This window comes from Aotus nancymaae, unplaced genomic scaffold (genome assembly GCF_030222135.1).
Source record: "Aotus nancymaae isolate 86718 unplaced genomic scaffold, 86718_ANA_hifiasm-v0.15.2.pri h1tg000014l, whole genome shotgun sequence".
Classification (NCBI taxonomy): Eukaryota; Metazoa; Chordata; class Mammalia; order Primates; family Aotidae; genus Aotus; species Aotus nancymaae.
Genome location: NW_026988425.1, coordinates 43,660,108 through 43,674,724, shown reverse-complemented (window position 1 = coordinate 43,674,724; position 14,617 = coordinate 43,660,108). Strand labels below are relative to the sequence as shown.

Here is a 14,617-nt window from a genome sequence, read left to right as displayed (position 1 = left end):
GAACAACACAAATTTGAAGTATATTTACAAATGTTACCCTCCCATGAGACAACACAATTTAAAAACAAACACCTATTTCTCAAAGAAAACTTTACAATGCTCAGAAATAAGTATGATATGAGCACCTTGAAAATCCTGTGCAAAAAATAAAAACAAGATAAATATTGTGTGCAATAGTAATTAATAGACATACATTTCTACTGGTTATCCACTGACATATTACCAATCTGCATTGAAAATATCTGCTGAGCAGCAAATTGTGCAAAGGTACCCACTGGTGTCCTGAATAAGTATGAAGAGGATTCCTAAATATCTAGTTTAATAATCCATTTCTTTCCCTAATACTGTCCTTATTTCAAAGCTCCTATATTCAATTAAAATATATCCTTATTTATCCTTTTCTCCACACTGCTTCCATTGTTTCCCAGCATGGGTATATTTCAATTCCCCCTTATTGGTGATGGCAGAGTAATGGTGTCAAAGTTTATAAAGACATTACTTCTAAATATGTTTATTCTCACTTTCAGTTCAGTAATTCTCTCTTCAGTTGTCTTGTTAGCAGACTCACTCTATGGGCTCTATAGGTTCCCTCTGGCAAGCTGTCATGCTGTAAGTTGTCCTAATGGAGAGGTCCATGGGACAAGGAACTGAAGAATACTTTCATCCAGCAGCCAGGAAGCTATCAAGGTCCTCAGTCCAACAATCTGCTAGCAACTACATAAATCTGAACCAGATCCTTCCCTAGCTAAGCCTCCAGAGGAGACTCTGCCCAGACCAATGCTTTGACTGCAGCCTAAAGCAGAGAACCCACTTAAGCCATGCCTGGATTCCTGACCAACAAAAACTATGAGATAATAAACGTGTGTTAAGTCAACAGGTTTGTAGCAATATGTTATGCAGCAATAGATAACTAATACATTTGGAGTTCTTAATTTTTACTGTTTAGTTTTTCTATTTTCAAATTTATATTTGACCTTTTTTTTTTTTTTTTACAAATCTGCAGTGACTTTTTTGTAGTTTTCAATTCTATATGGAAATTTTCCATCTTCTATCTCCTTGAATACAGTAAACATGCTTATAGTCTATCTCACAATGCAATTATTTGGTGCCCCTTTGGGTCTACTATTTCTGCCAGTTTTCATTCCATCTTTCTCCTCCTGTGTCCAGGGTATGTGAAGTTACTGTATTTGAAAATGTACCCAAACAATTTGAGGCCTAGGAAAATATTCTTCCTCCAGGTTTGTTATCTTTCAGGTTCCTAGGGGCATTAGAAATCTAAAGTCCAGCCTGACCAACATGGTGAAACTTCGTCTCTACTAAAACTACAAAAATTAGCTCGGTGTGGTGGCGTACGCCTGTAATCCCAGCTACTCGGGAGGCTGAAGCAGGAGAATCACTTGAACCTGGAAGGCAGAGGTTGCAGTGAGCCGAGATCTCGCCACTGCACTCTAGCCTGAGCAACAGGGCAAAACTCTGTCTCAAAAAAAAAAAACAACAAAAACAACAACAACAACAACAACAACAAAAGGAATCTAAGGTCACCTTAGTTTATTTCCAAAATCTCTCGATTTTCTAAGCCATCTTGATGATTTTTTTTTAAAGTTCTGGGATACATGTGCAGAACATACAAGTTTGTTACATAGGTATACATGTACCATGGTGGTTTGCTGTACTCATTAACCCGTCATCTACATTAGGTATTTCTATTATCCTTCTCCTACCCACTCACCCCGACAGGCCCCAGTGTGTGATGTTCCCCTCCCTGTGTACATGTGTTCTCATTGTTCAACTCCCATTTATGAGTGAGAACATGTGATATTTGGTTTACTGTCCCTGTGTTAGGTTGCTGAGAATGATGGTTTCCATCTTCACCCATGTCCCTGCAAAGGACATGATTTGATTTTAAGCTACACTGTATGTGAATGGTCTACTTCTGTTTTACCCTTATCCCTAAGATGCTTTCCTTCAGGGTCTCTAACCAAAGAGTTTTACCAGACTCACAACCTTGGGGGTCCTATACTTTAACTTTTGTCCTTCTAGTCTCCCAAGGCTATTAAAACACAACTCATGTTTTCAGCTTCTTCTTGGTTAACAAATCCCTCCTCCATAGCAAAAGCAGACCCAAGTTCACCTTTTAGGATTTCCATTTTATTTAATATATCAGCCTGACAATCACCACCTTTCGCAGATGTTATATGTAGTCAGGTGTTAGACCAGGAAGATTGGACCAAACAATCTAGCAGAAAGTAGAAGTTGAAAGCAGAAGGTGAAGGGTTGTTGTTTCTTGATAAGTCACCTCACAGCTTATTAGCCAGCACTATTTGAGCACCTTCTCTATTCTTTTTTTTTTTTTTTTTTTGAGATGGAGTTTCGCTCTTGTTACCCAGGCTGGAGTGCAATGGCTCAATCTCGGCTCACTGCAACCTCCGCCTCCTGGGTTCAAGCAATTCTCCTGCCTCAGCCTCCCGAGTAGCTGGGATTACAGGCACGCACCACCATGCCCATCTAATTTTTGTTATTTTTAGTAGAAACGGGGTTTCACCTTGTTGACCAGGATGGTCTCGATCTCTTGACCTCGTGATCCACCCGCCTCGGCCTCCCAAAGTGCTGGGATTATAGGCGTGAGACCTTCTCTATTCTAACAAGGCCTCATCATGCACAAGCATCATAACCATTCTTCCTCAAATGGAGAGTGGGGTACTATAAACAACCCAATTTACGCTAGAAAGAAAAACTAAATGTTTTGTGTAATGTCCAAATACTCTCTGGTTGCCAATTTTGGTTTTAGAGAAATGGACAAAATTTCTCCCAATCTCAGGCTCATACCTATAATCCCAGCACTTTGGGAGGCTGAGGCGGGCGGCTCATTTGAGGTCAGGAGTTCAAGACCAGCCTGGCCAACATGGTGAAACCCCAAACTACTAAAAATAGAAAAATTAGCCAAGTGTGGTGGCTCCCAGGAGGCTGAGGCAGGAAAATTGTTTGAACCCAGGAGGTGGAGGCTACAGTGAGCCAAGATACACAGCACTTGAGCCTGAGCAACAGAGCCAGACTCCATCCTTTAAAGAAAAAAAAAAAATTCTTCCAACCTTATAAGTAAACTGCCTAAACAAATCAGGATTCATTTTACCATTCATTTAGCAGAAGAGGAAGGTAACAGAAGTTCAGATACTTCGCCAGATAACTTTATCACCCTCCAACCCAAAGGCTAGACCGTGAATCTCAAATGACCGTGAATCCTTTTGAACTTATGATTACCATAATACCTCTTGTTAGAAAAGGGAGATTTCTAAAACCTAAAAAGTAATTTTAAAGGTAGAATTTTGCCACTAATAATTCAAGTTCTTATCAGCTGTCTTGGCTTCAGGGGTCATAAACTAAAGGCCCCAACAACAAAACATTTAATAGAAATTAGTGAGGTAGGCCCAATGATGTGGGCCAAATAAAGAGAGGAGAAATGAGAAGTGGTGGGAACTGTGGCAAATTGGAGAGAGTATGCACATCTAAAGGGACTCAGAGCAGGTAATTCCTGCGCCTGTCTATTGTAAACATGCAAGAACATAAACCTGTAGTTGCCAAATCTTCCATTTTATCAAGAGAATCTGGTATAATGAATGTTCTATGACCCTCTTGTTAAAGATTGGCATTAATTAAAACACAAAGGGTAACAATGAATGGCTTAAACAAAGCTCAGTTATGTCTCATGGCTCCTTTCAGTTTTAACTCCTGCCCACCTTCTTTATTAGTACTTTTAATAATGACTGACAGAAAACTTCTTGAAAGGCCTCAAAAGATCCTAATAAAGTACTCATAACATAAATATTGTTATTTTTGTAAATAAAAGTCAGGTTTCATATTAAATGGAGACCCAAAGAAATACTTTGTAAGTGGCTAAACCTCATGTAAGCTTTCCTTTTTCTAAGGTCAAGATAGTTTTTAGTAATTCAAACCAAGAATTAAAATCAAAACAAAATCTAGCTAGTTCATTTATAAAGCTTATTGACCATTTGGGCTGCACATTGCTGCAGTATGTATTTTTACAGTATGAATAAGGTCATCACATTAAACCTCAGACTTCTGCACAAACTATCATAGAAGACTCAAAAGTCAATTTCAAGTGTCAAACTCTATTTATAAAAATTTTACAAAGTGATATGTAAATGTGGAATTCTGTTGGATGACAAAGAACACAAAATACAATCAAAATCTGAAAAAGAATTTGTATTTCATACAGAAGAAAAGAACAGAAATGTGATTGAGAAATGGATATTAATCTGTACTAAAAAGAATGGCTTACAGGAGGGGTCCCCAACCCGATATAAGCCATAATCAAGGATATCCTTATCTGCACAGTAACTGCTGCCGAATTTCAGTCTACCATGTGCTTATTATCCACCAAAATAGTAATCATATCTATACCTTTGAAATATTACCTATAAATTCTTGCTCCTTATGAAATCGCTTATTCTTCTCTGATTATTTTTTATTGCTATTGTTGTTTTTACAAAATCTCTTTACCAAACTTTGGGCACTAAAGGCCTTTCAGGCTGAAAAATTCAAACTGTCCAATCAAGTATTGGCCAATATTAATGTTGTAAACCTGTAGGCCTCTTTATATCTATCTATTCTTAATATTCTCCACAGCAATTCTTCCCACTTATGCCTTGCTCTTTTCTTTCTCCTGCCTTTATTTAAAGCCACAATTGTACCAATTTCTATAATAATAATTTTTACAATTATCCTAACGTTTTATGTAAATTAACCTTACCTTTAGGCATTATACAACGTATGCTAGAACTCAATATAAAGCAAAACAGGCATAGTAATTTTAACTTTATTGGTTGTCTTAGTATATTTTCACTACAATAAAAAAATTCCATAAATTAGGTGGCTTATAAACAGCAGAAATTTGTTTCTCACAGTTCTGGAGGCTAGAAAGTCCAAGGTCAAGGCGCCAGCAGATTCAGTGTTTGGTGAGGATCTATTCTGTAGCTCATAGATGGTGCCTTCTCACCATGTTCTCACAGGGTGAAGGGGCGAAAAAGTTCCCTTGGATTCCATTTTTATAAGGGCACTAATTCCATTCACGAAGGTGCAGCACCGCCCTCCAGTCAGTCACCTTCCAAAAGGCCCTACCTCCTAATACAGTAGTCGTGGAGGGTTAGGATTTTAACATAAATTTTTAAAAAACACAAATATTAAGACCTTAGTACTGGTCTACTAAAATATCTCATAAAAAAATCTAAAGCCCTCTTGCCTAATATCTAAGTTTTCAGTTTCCAGGGATGAGTAAGCTAAAATACATGTATAATGAAACTTATGGAAATTTCTTTAAATAACATTTTCTTAAATAACAAATGTAATCATGAAATGCCTTTTCAAAAACAATTTCATAATGAATTTGCTTATAATGAGTGGAATTTGATACATGTTGATGGTTCCATATTAGAGACCATTTGACTAGTTTCTTAAAATATTTTCTGATTATAAAAATAATGCTCTCACACTTGGGGGATAATTATAGAAATCTGATAATTAGGGGGAAAAATTGTCCATAATCTTATGGACATGCAAAATGTGTCAGACCTTACTGACTAAAATAAGTACAGAAAACTGTCCAGTGGAATTTGCTATGTAGGGACTAACGGCTATCTATTTGAAAGCAGTTTCAGAAGACCCCAAATCAGATTATTGGTTATATACACCTCATGAAAATCAACTGAAAAATTATTGACTTTAATGAACAACTTAAATTGGTCTTTTACAAAATATATAGCTATCACTATCACCTATATAAATCCACTTTATAATCTGAAAGAAAAAATTCAATTTCTAGTTACACAAAAATTTAGGCATACACAGGAAATGCATGGAGATAAAAGAAACGCTAAACTTTGCTGTGAAATATACAATGTAAAGAGGCCGGGCGCGGTGGCTCATGCCCATAATCCCAGCACTTTGGGAGGCCAAGGTGGGTGGACACCTGAGGTCAGGAGTTTGAGACCAGCCTAACCAACATGGTAAAACCCCATCTCCATTAAATACAAAAAATTAGCCACGTGTAGTGGTGCATGTCTGTAATCTCAGCTACTTGGAAGGCTGAGGCGGGAGAGTCGCTTGATCCTGAGAGGTGGATGTTGCAGTTAGCTAAGATTGTGCCATTGCACTCCAGCCTGGGGAACAAGAGCAAAAACTCCATCTCAAAAAAAAAAAAAAAAGATGTAAATAAATAAGATATATCAGACCTCAAACTAAAAACGGTGACTACCTTAAATTCATTAATTCACATCCATTCAACAAACATTTATTGATTTCTTATATGATTCTAGGCACTTGGAATGGATTAACAAATAAAGCATATAAAGTTCAAACCTCGGAGTAATTTGATTTCAATGGGGTTATCCCTTATGTTTCACCATTATACTGTCCTCTTAATATCTTTTTTCTTTTCTTTTAAAACCAAGATTGAGAATTCTATAAAGCCTTATTTTTCTCCTTTGAACAACTAATGTTCTTTATTAGCATTACTTCCTTTAGTCCATTACTGAACTGATTAATTCTACCCTGCTGTAGTAGGTTCGTTTTTTGAGACAGAGTCTTGCTCTGTCACACAGGCTGGAATGCAGTGGCACAATCTCGGTACTCTGCAAACTCTGCCTCCCTTGTTCCAGCACTTCTTGTGCCTCTGCCTCCAGAGTAGCTGGGATTACAGGCACACACTACCAGGCCAGGCTAATTTTTGTATTTTTAATAGAGATGTGGTTTTGCCATGTTGCCCAGGCTGGTCTCAAACTCCTGGACTCAAGTGATCCACCTATCTTAGCCTCCCAAAGTGCTGGGATTACAGGCTTGAGTCACTGCACCCGGCCGTAGTGGGTTCTTTTAGTTACTGAACTCAGTATGTCAACATTTTATTTGGAATTTCTGCATTTATATTAAAATGTGCATTTAATAGCTCAATAATTCAATCTGTCTTATCAGTTAGCAATATACAAATACAATTATTTTGAAATCAACAAAAGGTAACTAAAATTCAAACTTTCAGTGATGAATTTGAGTAGAATAAGAGGTCTAATAACAGGTCGACATAAGAAATATTTGTCCCAAAAAATCAATGTATTTAATATTTGACAGTTACAAATCTCATCATTATTGTTCCTTTAGTGACATTTAAATATTCCCAAAGTTCTCAATCAAACGTGTTTTTTAGTTTTCCAACAGCTGTGATTTTTCTTCTTTTGGTCTATTCAGTAGAAAGTGAACTATCTGAAGTAGAACATCATCATTAAAACCTTTCACATCATTATCCTCAATTGTTTCATAAAGAGGCTTACTTTGTGTCCCCCAACATATATTTTTACGAGGGTTATTTTGATCAGCTTGTTTAGTCAGTGCCAAAGTATTTAACTGGTAGCAGAAAAAGGAAAAGTATTTTCCATCTGTGATCACACCCTGGGAGACAAAAGGTCGAGTAACATCTGCTTCGCTCCAGAATCCTGTAGGAAAAAGTTATGCTGAAATTTACAAACAGAATATATTTTACCCAACCAAAACAAACACATTTGACAGTAGAGGGTATCACATACCTCCCACAACTTAGATACCTTATGTAACCAAATTCCTGAAGACCTCAAAGTTTCCTTATCATCTCCGCTCTAACCCTATACTTCATTTCTGCACAAATAATATTTTCCTTCCTTCTAGTATCCTCAAACTCATGATTATTCTTTTTCAACAACGTCAGCCTTAACTTACTTCATCTAAGAGCAGAAAGCTCTATCTATACAAATGCCTTCTACATCTGGTACTATGATTACCCAACTACCAAGGCCAAGCAGTAATTTTATTTTTCCACACATATTTTATATCATCTTTAATGGAAATAGCCAATGAATAATACTGTTAATATATGGAATTAATTTTATTGTAAAAAGAAGTACTTTATCTTTCAAAAACAAACAGTGCCGTTCTAACATCTTCAAGAAAGTTACTTCTCACTTTGTCTTACTCTGTCTACTCCTACTCCCACTTTCTCTATTCAATTCTATTATAGAAATCTAAGTCAATTTTGAGTATAAGGTTAAAATAAGTATATATGTTAAAAAAAAAAAAAGATGAGCCTAGTAATCAAATATGTAGTAAAATTCCTACTGAATATTCATGTAGTGTTGCTCTACTTCATATTATATTACTTCAGATTTTAGAATAAAATCCAAATGCCCCACAATGAGCTCTAATAGTCCTGTAAAATATAGCCTCTGGGTTCCTCTATCTCCTTCTACATCATTCTCCTTGTCCCACTCTTCATTACCCTTCATCATGTTGTTCCTAATTAAAGCCTGTTCCCAACTCAGGGACTTTTACTTGCTGTTCCTTTTGCCTAGAAGTGTCTTCTCCCAGACTTGTGCATAGGCAGCTCCTTGCCATTCAGGTCTTAAGTTATTTTTAGAGACCTTCTCTGAATGACTTTTTAAAACTAGGTTCTTCTCTATACTTCATTTATTCCTGCCCCCTATAAATCATTCTACTCTTATGCTAAAGTATTTTCCCCATAGTATTACCACTATTTATAAATATTACATGCTTCTTATCTTTGACCCTCCTACTATAAGTTCTAAGAAAGCAGGATCTGTTTCACTCAACACTGCATCTTGAACTGATACAGTGTATGGCATATAAAAAAGCAGTCACTGTTTACTGAATGGATGAACAATCTCCCAATCCAAATCTGGATATGACCTTTAAATAAATTATATAGGATAGCCATTGATTTAATATAAACATTTAATCCACAAAATCATTTCCTTTTCTACCTGCAAAAAGCCATTATCATCTAGGAAGGGTTGACTTGGTTGGCTACAGTCTCTGAAATGCGTGCAAAAGTACATTCACACAAGAGATAGTCAATTACCTCAGTGTCAGATTTAAACTGTTATAGTATTTAAATATGGATTTTAAAACAACTGTACTTTGTGCCAATGCAAAAGCTTTCAAAATATTAAGATTCAACCTACGTTTTAACCCAAAGAAAACAATTTTAACTATTAAATTCTTAGAATGTTACAAATAAGAAAATCCTATAAAATTAGTTCTTACCTTGATACATAGCTTGTGCTCCAGTCCAAGCAAAAAGGCTTGCAATAGCATTAGCTCTAAAAACAACTTCTATCTGATCAGCACAGTTTTGTCTCAAAAGCCTTTCCCTTCTTAATTTGTCAGGTAACAGATGAAACTGGGTGTGACCATAACAGCAAGGATCTGCAGTTTTTGAGCCTGAAGAGCAAAAGAAAAACATTTCAGATGAAACAAACATGCAGAACATCTGGAGCACATGTTTTAGTATTTGAACCCTTTTTTCCCTTCTTTATATATCATATTCTCAGTACTCTAAATACATAAGTGGGAATATTAGTTTACTTATATATCTTATGGATTATAATAAAGTTAAATTTCACATGAAAGCATAATTCCTCAATCTGTTAGATGTCATAAAGCCCATCATACCATGGAAGAAGTTGAAAGAATATACAGAAAAGTTATTACTTGTTTTCTCAAATCCCTTAATCATCATTAGCTTTGGTTGTCTCCTTTTCATATTAACAAGAGGATACAACCATTTCAAGACTTTAAATACACAATACACACTTTGCCGTTAATTTTTAAAAATGATTTTTATACTACTTTTCTAAGTAAAAATAATAAGTAGCAACATTTCATGAAATGCTGAGATTCTTGATTTTAGTGGTAAAGTCTTTTCAACAAAAAGTTCCCTGCAGGTCGCTCCCTAAGACCACAGTGACTGAAAAGAGGCTGATAAAATAGGTCTCTAGGACTAGCATAAAACCTTCTTAAGATTTCTTCACATTGGGTAGGAATTAACAAAGGAAGAAAAAATGGCAAAAGAATAAGCTGCATGAGGGAGGGCAGATATCAGGCATTATGAATTTGTGAATTCCTGATCTTACCACCATGCGTGGTACAAATATAACACTTTAAAAAGCCAACTGCTGTCTCAAGTCCAGTTCTAAAGGTTTTTACTTTCAAAAAAAACAGAAATTAATTTTCTATCTAATAAGTCAACAAAGTCTAATAACTATTTTCTAAAGTTAAATACTGCTATTTTGGTGGAAACAAGTAAAATTTCAAATAATGAACTGAAACATTTTCTTTCCAATGTTTATGCACGTTGCAATAACCTGAGATGAATTGTATTGCTCACCTCTCCAACATCAAGAATTAATTCCTCATTGTAGTCAATACTCCAAATTTGCATAGGACACTTTGAACACATTTATGGTACAATATGTCAAAAGAGAAACTTACCAACAAATATGTGGTTTTCATACTGCCGTTTGAATAATGGAAGTTTATCTGGCTTACATTTTATAGTGGGGATTTCTATAGGAACAGAATAATCCAATGGCACAAACTTAAAGAAAAAGAAAAGACATACTAAATTCACAGCAACATTAGTATGTATTTTACTCACACTCATTATATTTAAAAATCTTACCCATACATATTCATTTATATATTGTATATAGCACTTTACACTGTAAGAGCAGAGCTCAAAACTGCAACAGAGACTTACGGCCTGCACAGCCTAAAATATTAATTATCCAGATTTTTACAGTAAAAGTGTGACAACCTCTGACATGAAAGCATAGACAATACTCAAAATATACTTGTTTTTCTCCAAAAGAACTGCAAATATGTAAAATGACCCAGCTGATAAATGTTAAACTTCCCTGACTGATGACTAGCTAGTATACTTTAGTAAATTATAATCATAAACTATTTCAGAGTTTTTGTATTAAGAGAAACATATAGATCTGTATGGTTCTGCAAAATGATGCCTTAACTCGTTATTGTTAAAATGATCATTTGACCTTGGTAGAGTACACCATAGCAGATTAAAAAGCTAAAATGACTTTCAGACATGATGTCTTCAAAAAGGAAACTGAAAGGCAAGAGATCCACCTAAAACATTTTACTCTACTAAGACTATTACTTAATTTGCCTATGATATATCCTACATGAGACATCAATAGAGACATAAATGCAATAAATCTTTACCTCTGGGAGTTGCTTGGATATTCGAATCTGGATGTTTGGTTTATCATCTATTTGGTATCGCAGGGCATCAATTCGACCTTTTCGATGACCACAAGGAATAATTTCTTCACCACGCACCCAGTAAAAATGAACTGGGCGTTTATAATCTATCAAAAACATATTCAAGATTTTTTTTCATCTGATCATCTAAATAAATTTGGCTATTAGAACACTAAAGAGTACTAACTGAGCAACAGGTAAGAATGATTGAGGTAAGAGACTGAGTTATGCAATAATTTAACTATTATACCTTAAATATAACATTCAAACATTTATTGTCTACTTGTGCCATCATTACACTGAACATTAACCAACGAGGTTCCTCACTGGGAGTAATAAAAGGAAATAAAACTAACAAGAATATCATTCATCATAAATAAAAATGGGCTGTTTTACGAACTACCAATTTAATTTTCACAATAACTCCAAAAAGTACATATAGTTTTCATTATCTCCATTTTATATAAGAGGAACTTGTGTCTTGACAAAGTTAAATAGTTTTTCTAGGCCACCAATCAGGAGTAATCGAAGTCCATGATGCTTTCCTCAAGATTACTTCCTTCTCAACTGAAGAAGGCAAAAAAACAAGCACACAACAAGGCTAGGTTGAGCACACATCTATAGTCCTAACATTACTTCAATAAATATTAAGTAAGACATCCACTTGGTAGAAGATATAAAATGATAAACCTGTCAGAAACAATGATTTTTAAAATTCTCTCTATGTTAATTACTTTTCATGTCCGCCCTGAACAGTTACATAGAAGCTGCTGATGTTTACTAGGAACTTGGAATGGGGGTTTGAAGTTGGACCCCCCAATCTATTAGCTATAGGGTCTCAGGCAGACGCAGAGTTAAAGTTCCTATGCCTTAGTTTGTTTCGTCTTTTTTCATTTGCAAAACATTGCTACCTATTGTGAATGGTTATTGTGAGGATTAATAAATTGGCAGATATAAAAGAACCGGGCCTAGCACATGAATACTGAGTAAATGTTAGGTATCTTAGTTAATACTTCATTTCATCTTCACAATTCTACAACGAAAAACTACTACCGTAATTCTCATCTTGAAAACACGAAAAATTAAGCTAAAAAGAAGTTACTACTCAACCATGTGACACATGGTCACACAGCTTTTTGGTGGAATAGCCAAAAAGAAACCTGGCCTGCCCCATTCTCTAAGTGCCGTTTCTCTTCATCACCACTGCTCTTCCATTTGTCTGGACACTCACAAAGTAGAGTCAAGGATCAGAATCCTGGAGAGCTCAGGATGTCTTCAAAAAGGAATCGTGAAAGGCAAGAGATCCACCTGCAACATTTTATTCTACTAAGACGATTACTTAACTTGCCTATGTATTGGATTCATTTATGTATCTCACAACACTTCTTTTGTGTTTTAGTTCTAGAAATAGAAACGTACTTTTGGAAATACAGTACCAGCATGTTTTTCAGTATACTTGATTATATGTAAAAATTATGCAAGCATCACTCATGTGTGAGCTACTACTAATCTTTGGGAAAATAATTCCATATATTTATCTGTGCTAAATACAGATAATTTGTTTAACGATATTTATTTTGAAAGGGGGTGTATTTTTACTTGGATTTAACTGGGGAAGAAAAAAGGGAAATACAACTATTAAAGAATGTGTTTAAATTTTGCCTTGTATTAAAACCTATGATATAGGCAAGTTAAGTAATAGTCTTAGAATAAAATGGGCTGAAGAGCTGGTTGGTGTCAGCGCAGCCGCAAGCACCCAGTCTCCAGATTTCTAACGCAGTGACTGTAACGAAACCAGGCCACCCCAAACAGGAGCGAAAGGACTAGGAAAACATTAATGAGGCAGAGAGAAAGAAATGAAGAGGGGTAAAACTGCGGCGGAGTAACGCAGTACAATCCCCACCTCTCCCTTCCGCCCTGGGGGACCCAAGGCTCACCGAGGGTGGCGGCGGCCAGGACCGGGTTGTGTGGGCTGAGAAGGCCCACGAGGGTTGTCACCAGCTGATCCAGGAAGGGCGAAATTATAACCCCCCTCTCCTGGTGGCGGAGTACGCGCCGCTTGCGCCGCAGGTAGAAGTGCTCCTGCAGCAGGCAGTCGCAGGCGGCCGCACGCAGCGCCGGGAGGTCCAATGCGGGCTCGGGCTCGGGCTCCGCGGGGGCCGGCGGCAGACCCGACAGGAACACGGTCTTGGTGAAGTACTGGTACCAGCGGTCGGCGTTCAGCGCGAAGGTCTGTGGATAAATCACGTACTTCATGAACTGCATCTTGGTGAGGATTTTCAGCTTTTCATCTACCGACTCTGCAGCGTGCACCTTCGCCTGCCAGCGCTCGATCCGCCGCTGCCGTGCCGCCTTGCTATGGGCTGTTAGGGAGGCCACAATCGGCGGGTACCGCGCGACAGGGGTCGCCGCGACATCTTGGCAGGTTGTTTCTGCAGCCGTGGCGGCATCAGCCGCGGTGTGCAATGAAAGCCTCGGATTGCGGAGCAAAGGCTTCCAACACCTGGCCGCCGCCATCTTTGTCCGCGCTTCCGGGCCCAGAGGTCAACTTAAGCAATTGTCCCTGCACACTTGCCGTAGGGACCAATCGGAAAGCGAGATCTGAGCCTGGCTAGGAAAGGCCAATTCTCAGTGGGCGTGAGTTATCTTGCGTCATTCATGGCTTAGCCAATCATATTACCTCTCCAGTCGCGGTTTCCAGCGTTTGTAGATGGAAGGAAGAACTTGAGTGTTTAGGTCTTGGCGCTGGGAGGAGATGCTGCCACCTAGGTTGCTTGTAGGACTAGGGCAACCTCCCTTCCCAGGAACATCCTGCAGGAAAATGGCAAGTCCTTGGTTAAATGTGTTGGCTTCATTTATGTATCTCACAACACTTGTTTTGTGTTTTAGTTCTAGGAATAGAAACTTACTTTTGAAAATACGGTACTAGCATGTTTTTTCAGTATACTTATATTTAAAAATTATGCAAGCATCACTCGTGTGTGAGCTACTACTAATCTTTGGGAAAAATAATTCCACATTTTTATCTGTGCTAAATACAGATAATTTGTTTAATGATATTTATTTTGAAAAGGGGTATATTTTTACTTGGATTTAACTGGGAAAGAAAGAAAAGGGAAATAAAACTATTAAAAAATTGTGTTTAAATTTTGCTTTGTATTAAAACCCATTATAAATTCAACTGGAGTTGTTCTTAGTAATCTGTGAGCCCTGGCCTAGCCCCGGCCGTGGCTCACGCCTGTAATCCCAGCACTTTGGGAGGCTGAGGCAGGTGAATTGCCTGAGGTCAGGAGTTCAAGACCAGCCTGGCCAACATAGTGAAAAGCCATCTCTACTAAAAATACAAAAAATTATCTGGGCGTGGTGGCGGGTGCGTGTAATCCCAGGTACTCAGGAGGCTGAGGTAGGAGAATAGCTTGAACTTGGGAGGTGGAGGTTGCAGTGAGCCGAGACCCTGCCATTGCACTCTAGCCTGGGCAAGAGGGCAAGACTGTCTCAAAAA

The 14,617-nt window shown here is 37.4% G+C and overlaps 1 protein-coding gene across 1 annotated transcript; it reads right to left on the bottom strand.

Moving 5' to 3' along the window:
- Nucleotides 1-7,103: 7,103 nt before the first annotated feature.
- MRPS30 (mitochondrial ribosomal protein S30) lies at nt 7,104-13,660 on the bottom strand. The gene is made up of 5 exons (XM_012449552.2): nt 13,053-13,660; nt 11,077-11,222; nt 10,324-10,429; nt 9,097-9,273; nt 7,104-7,496 (listed from the first exon to the last, which is right to left on the bottom strand). The coding sequence occupies exons 1-5, from the start codon at nt 13,630-13,632 to the stop codon at nt 7,207-7,209; spliced, it is 1,299 nt and encodes a 432-aa protein (XP_012304975.2). The 5' UTR covers nt 13,633-13,660; the 3' UTR covers nt 7,104-7,206.
- Nucleotides 13,661-14,617: the final 957 nt, after the last annotated feature.

What these genes read in the sequence shown, in the direction of transcription:
- MRPS30 (XM_012449552.2), bottom strand. Translation starts at nt 13,632, where the DNA reads ATGGCGGCGGCCAGGTGTTGGAAGCCTTTGCTCCGCAATCCGAGGCTT. An exon ending in TATCCAAGCAACTCCCAGAG is followed by an intron (nt 10,430 to 11,076) that starts GTAAAGATTTAT and finishes TTTTTCTTTAAG; the next exon opens with TTTGTGCCATTGGATTATTC. An exon ending in TGAAAACCACATATTTGTTG is followed by an intron (nt 9,274 to 10,323) that starts GTAAGTTTCTCT and finishes TTTGCTCTTCAG; the next exon opens with GCTCAAAAACTGCAGATCCT.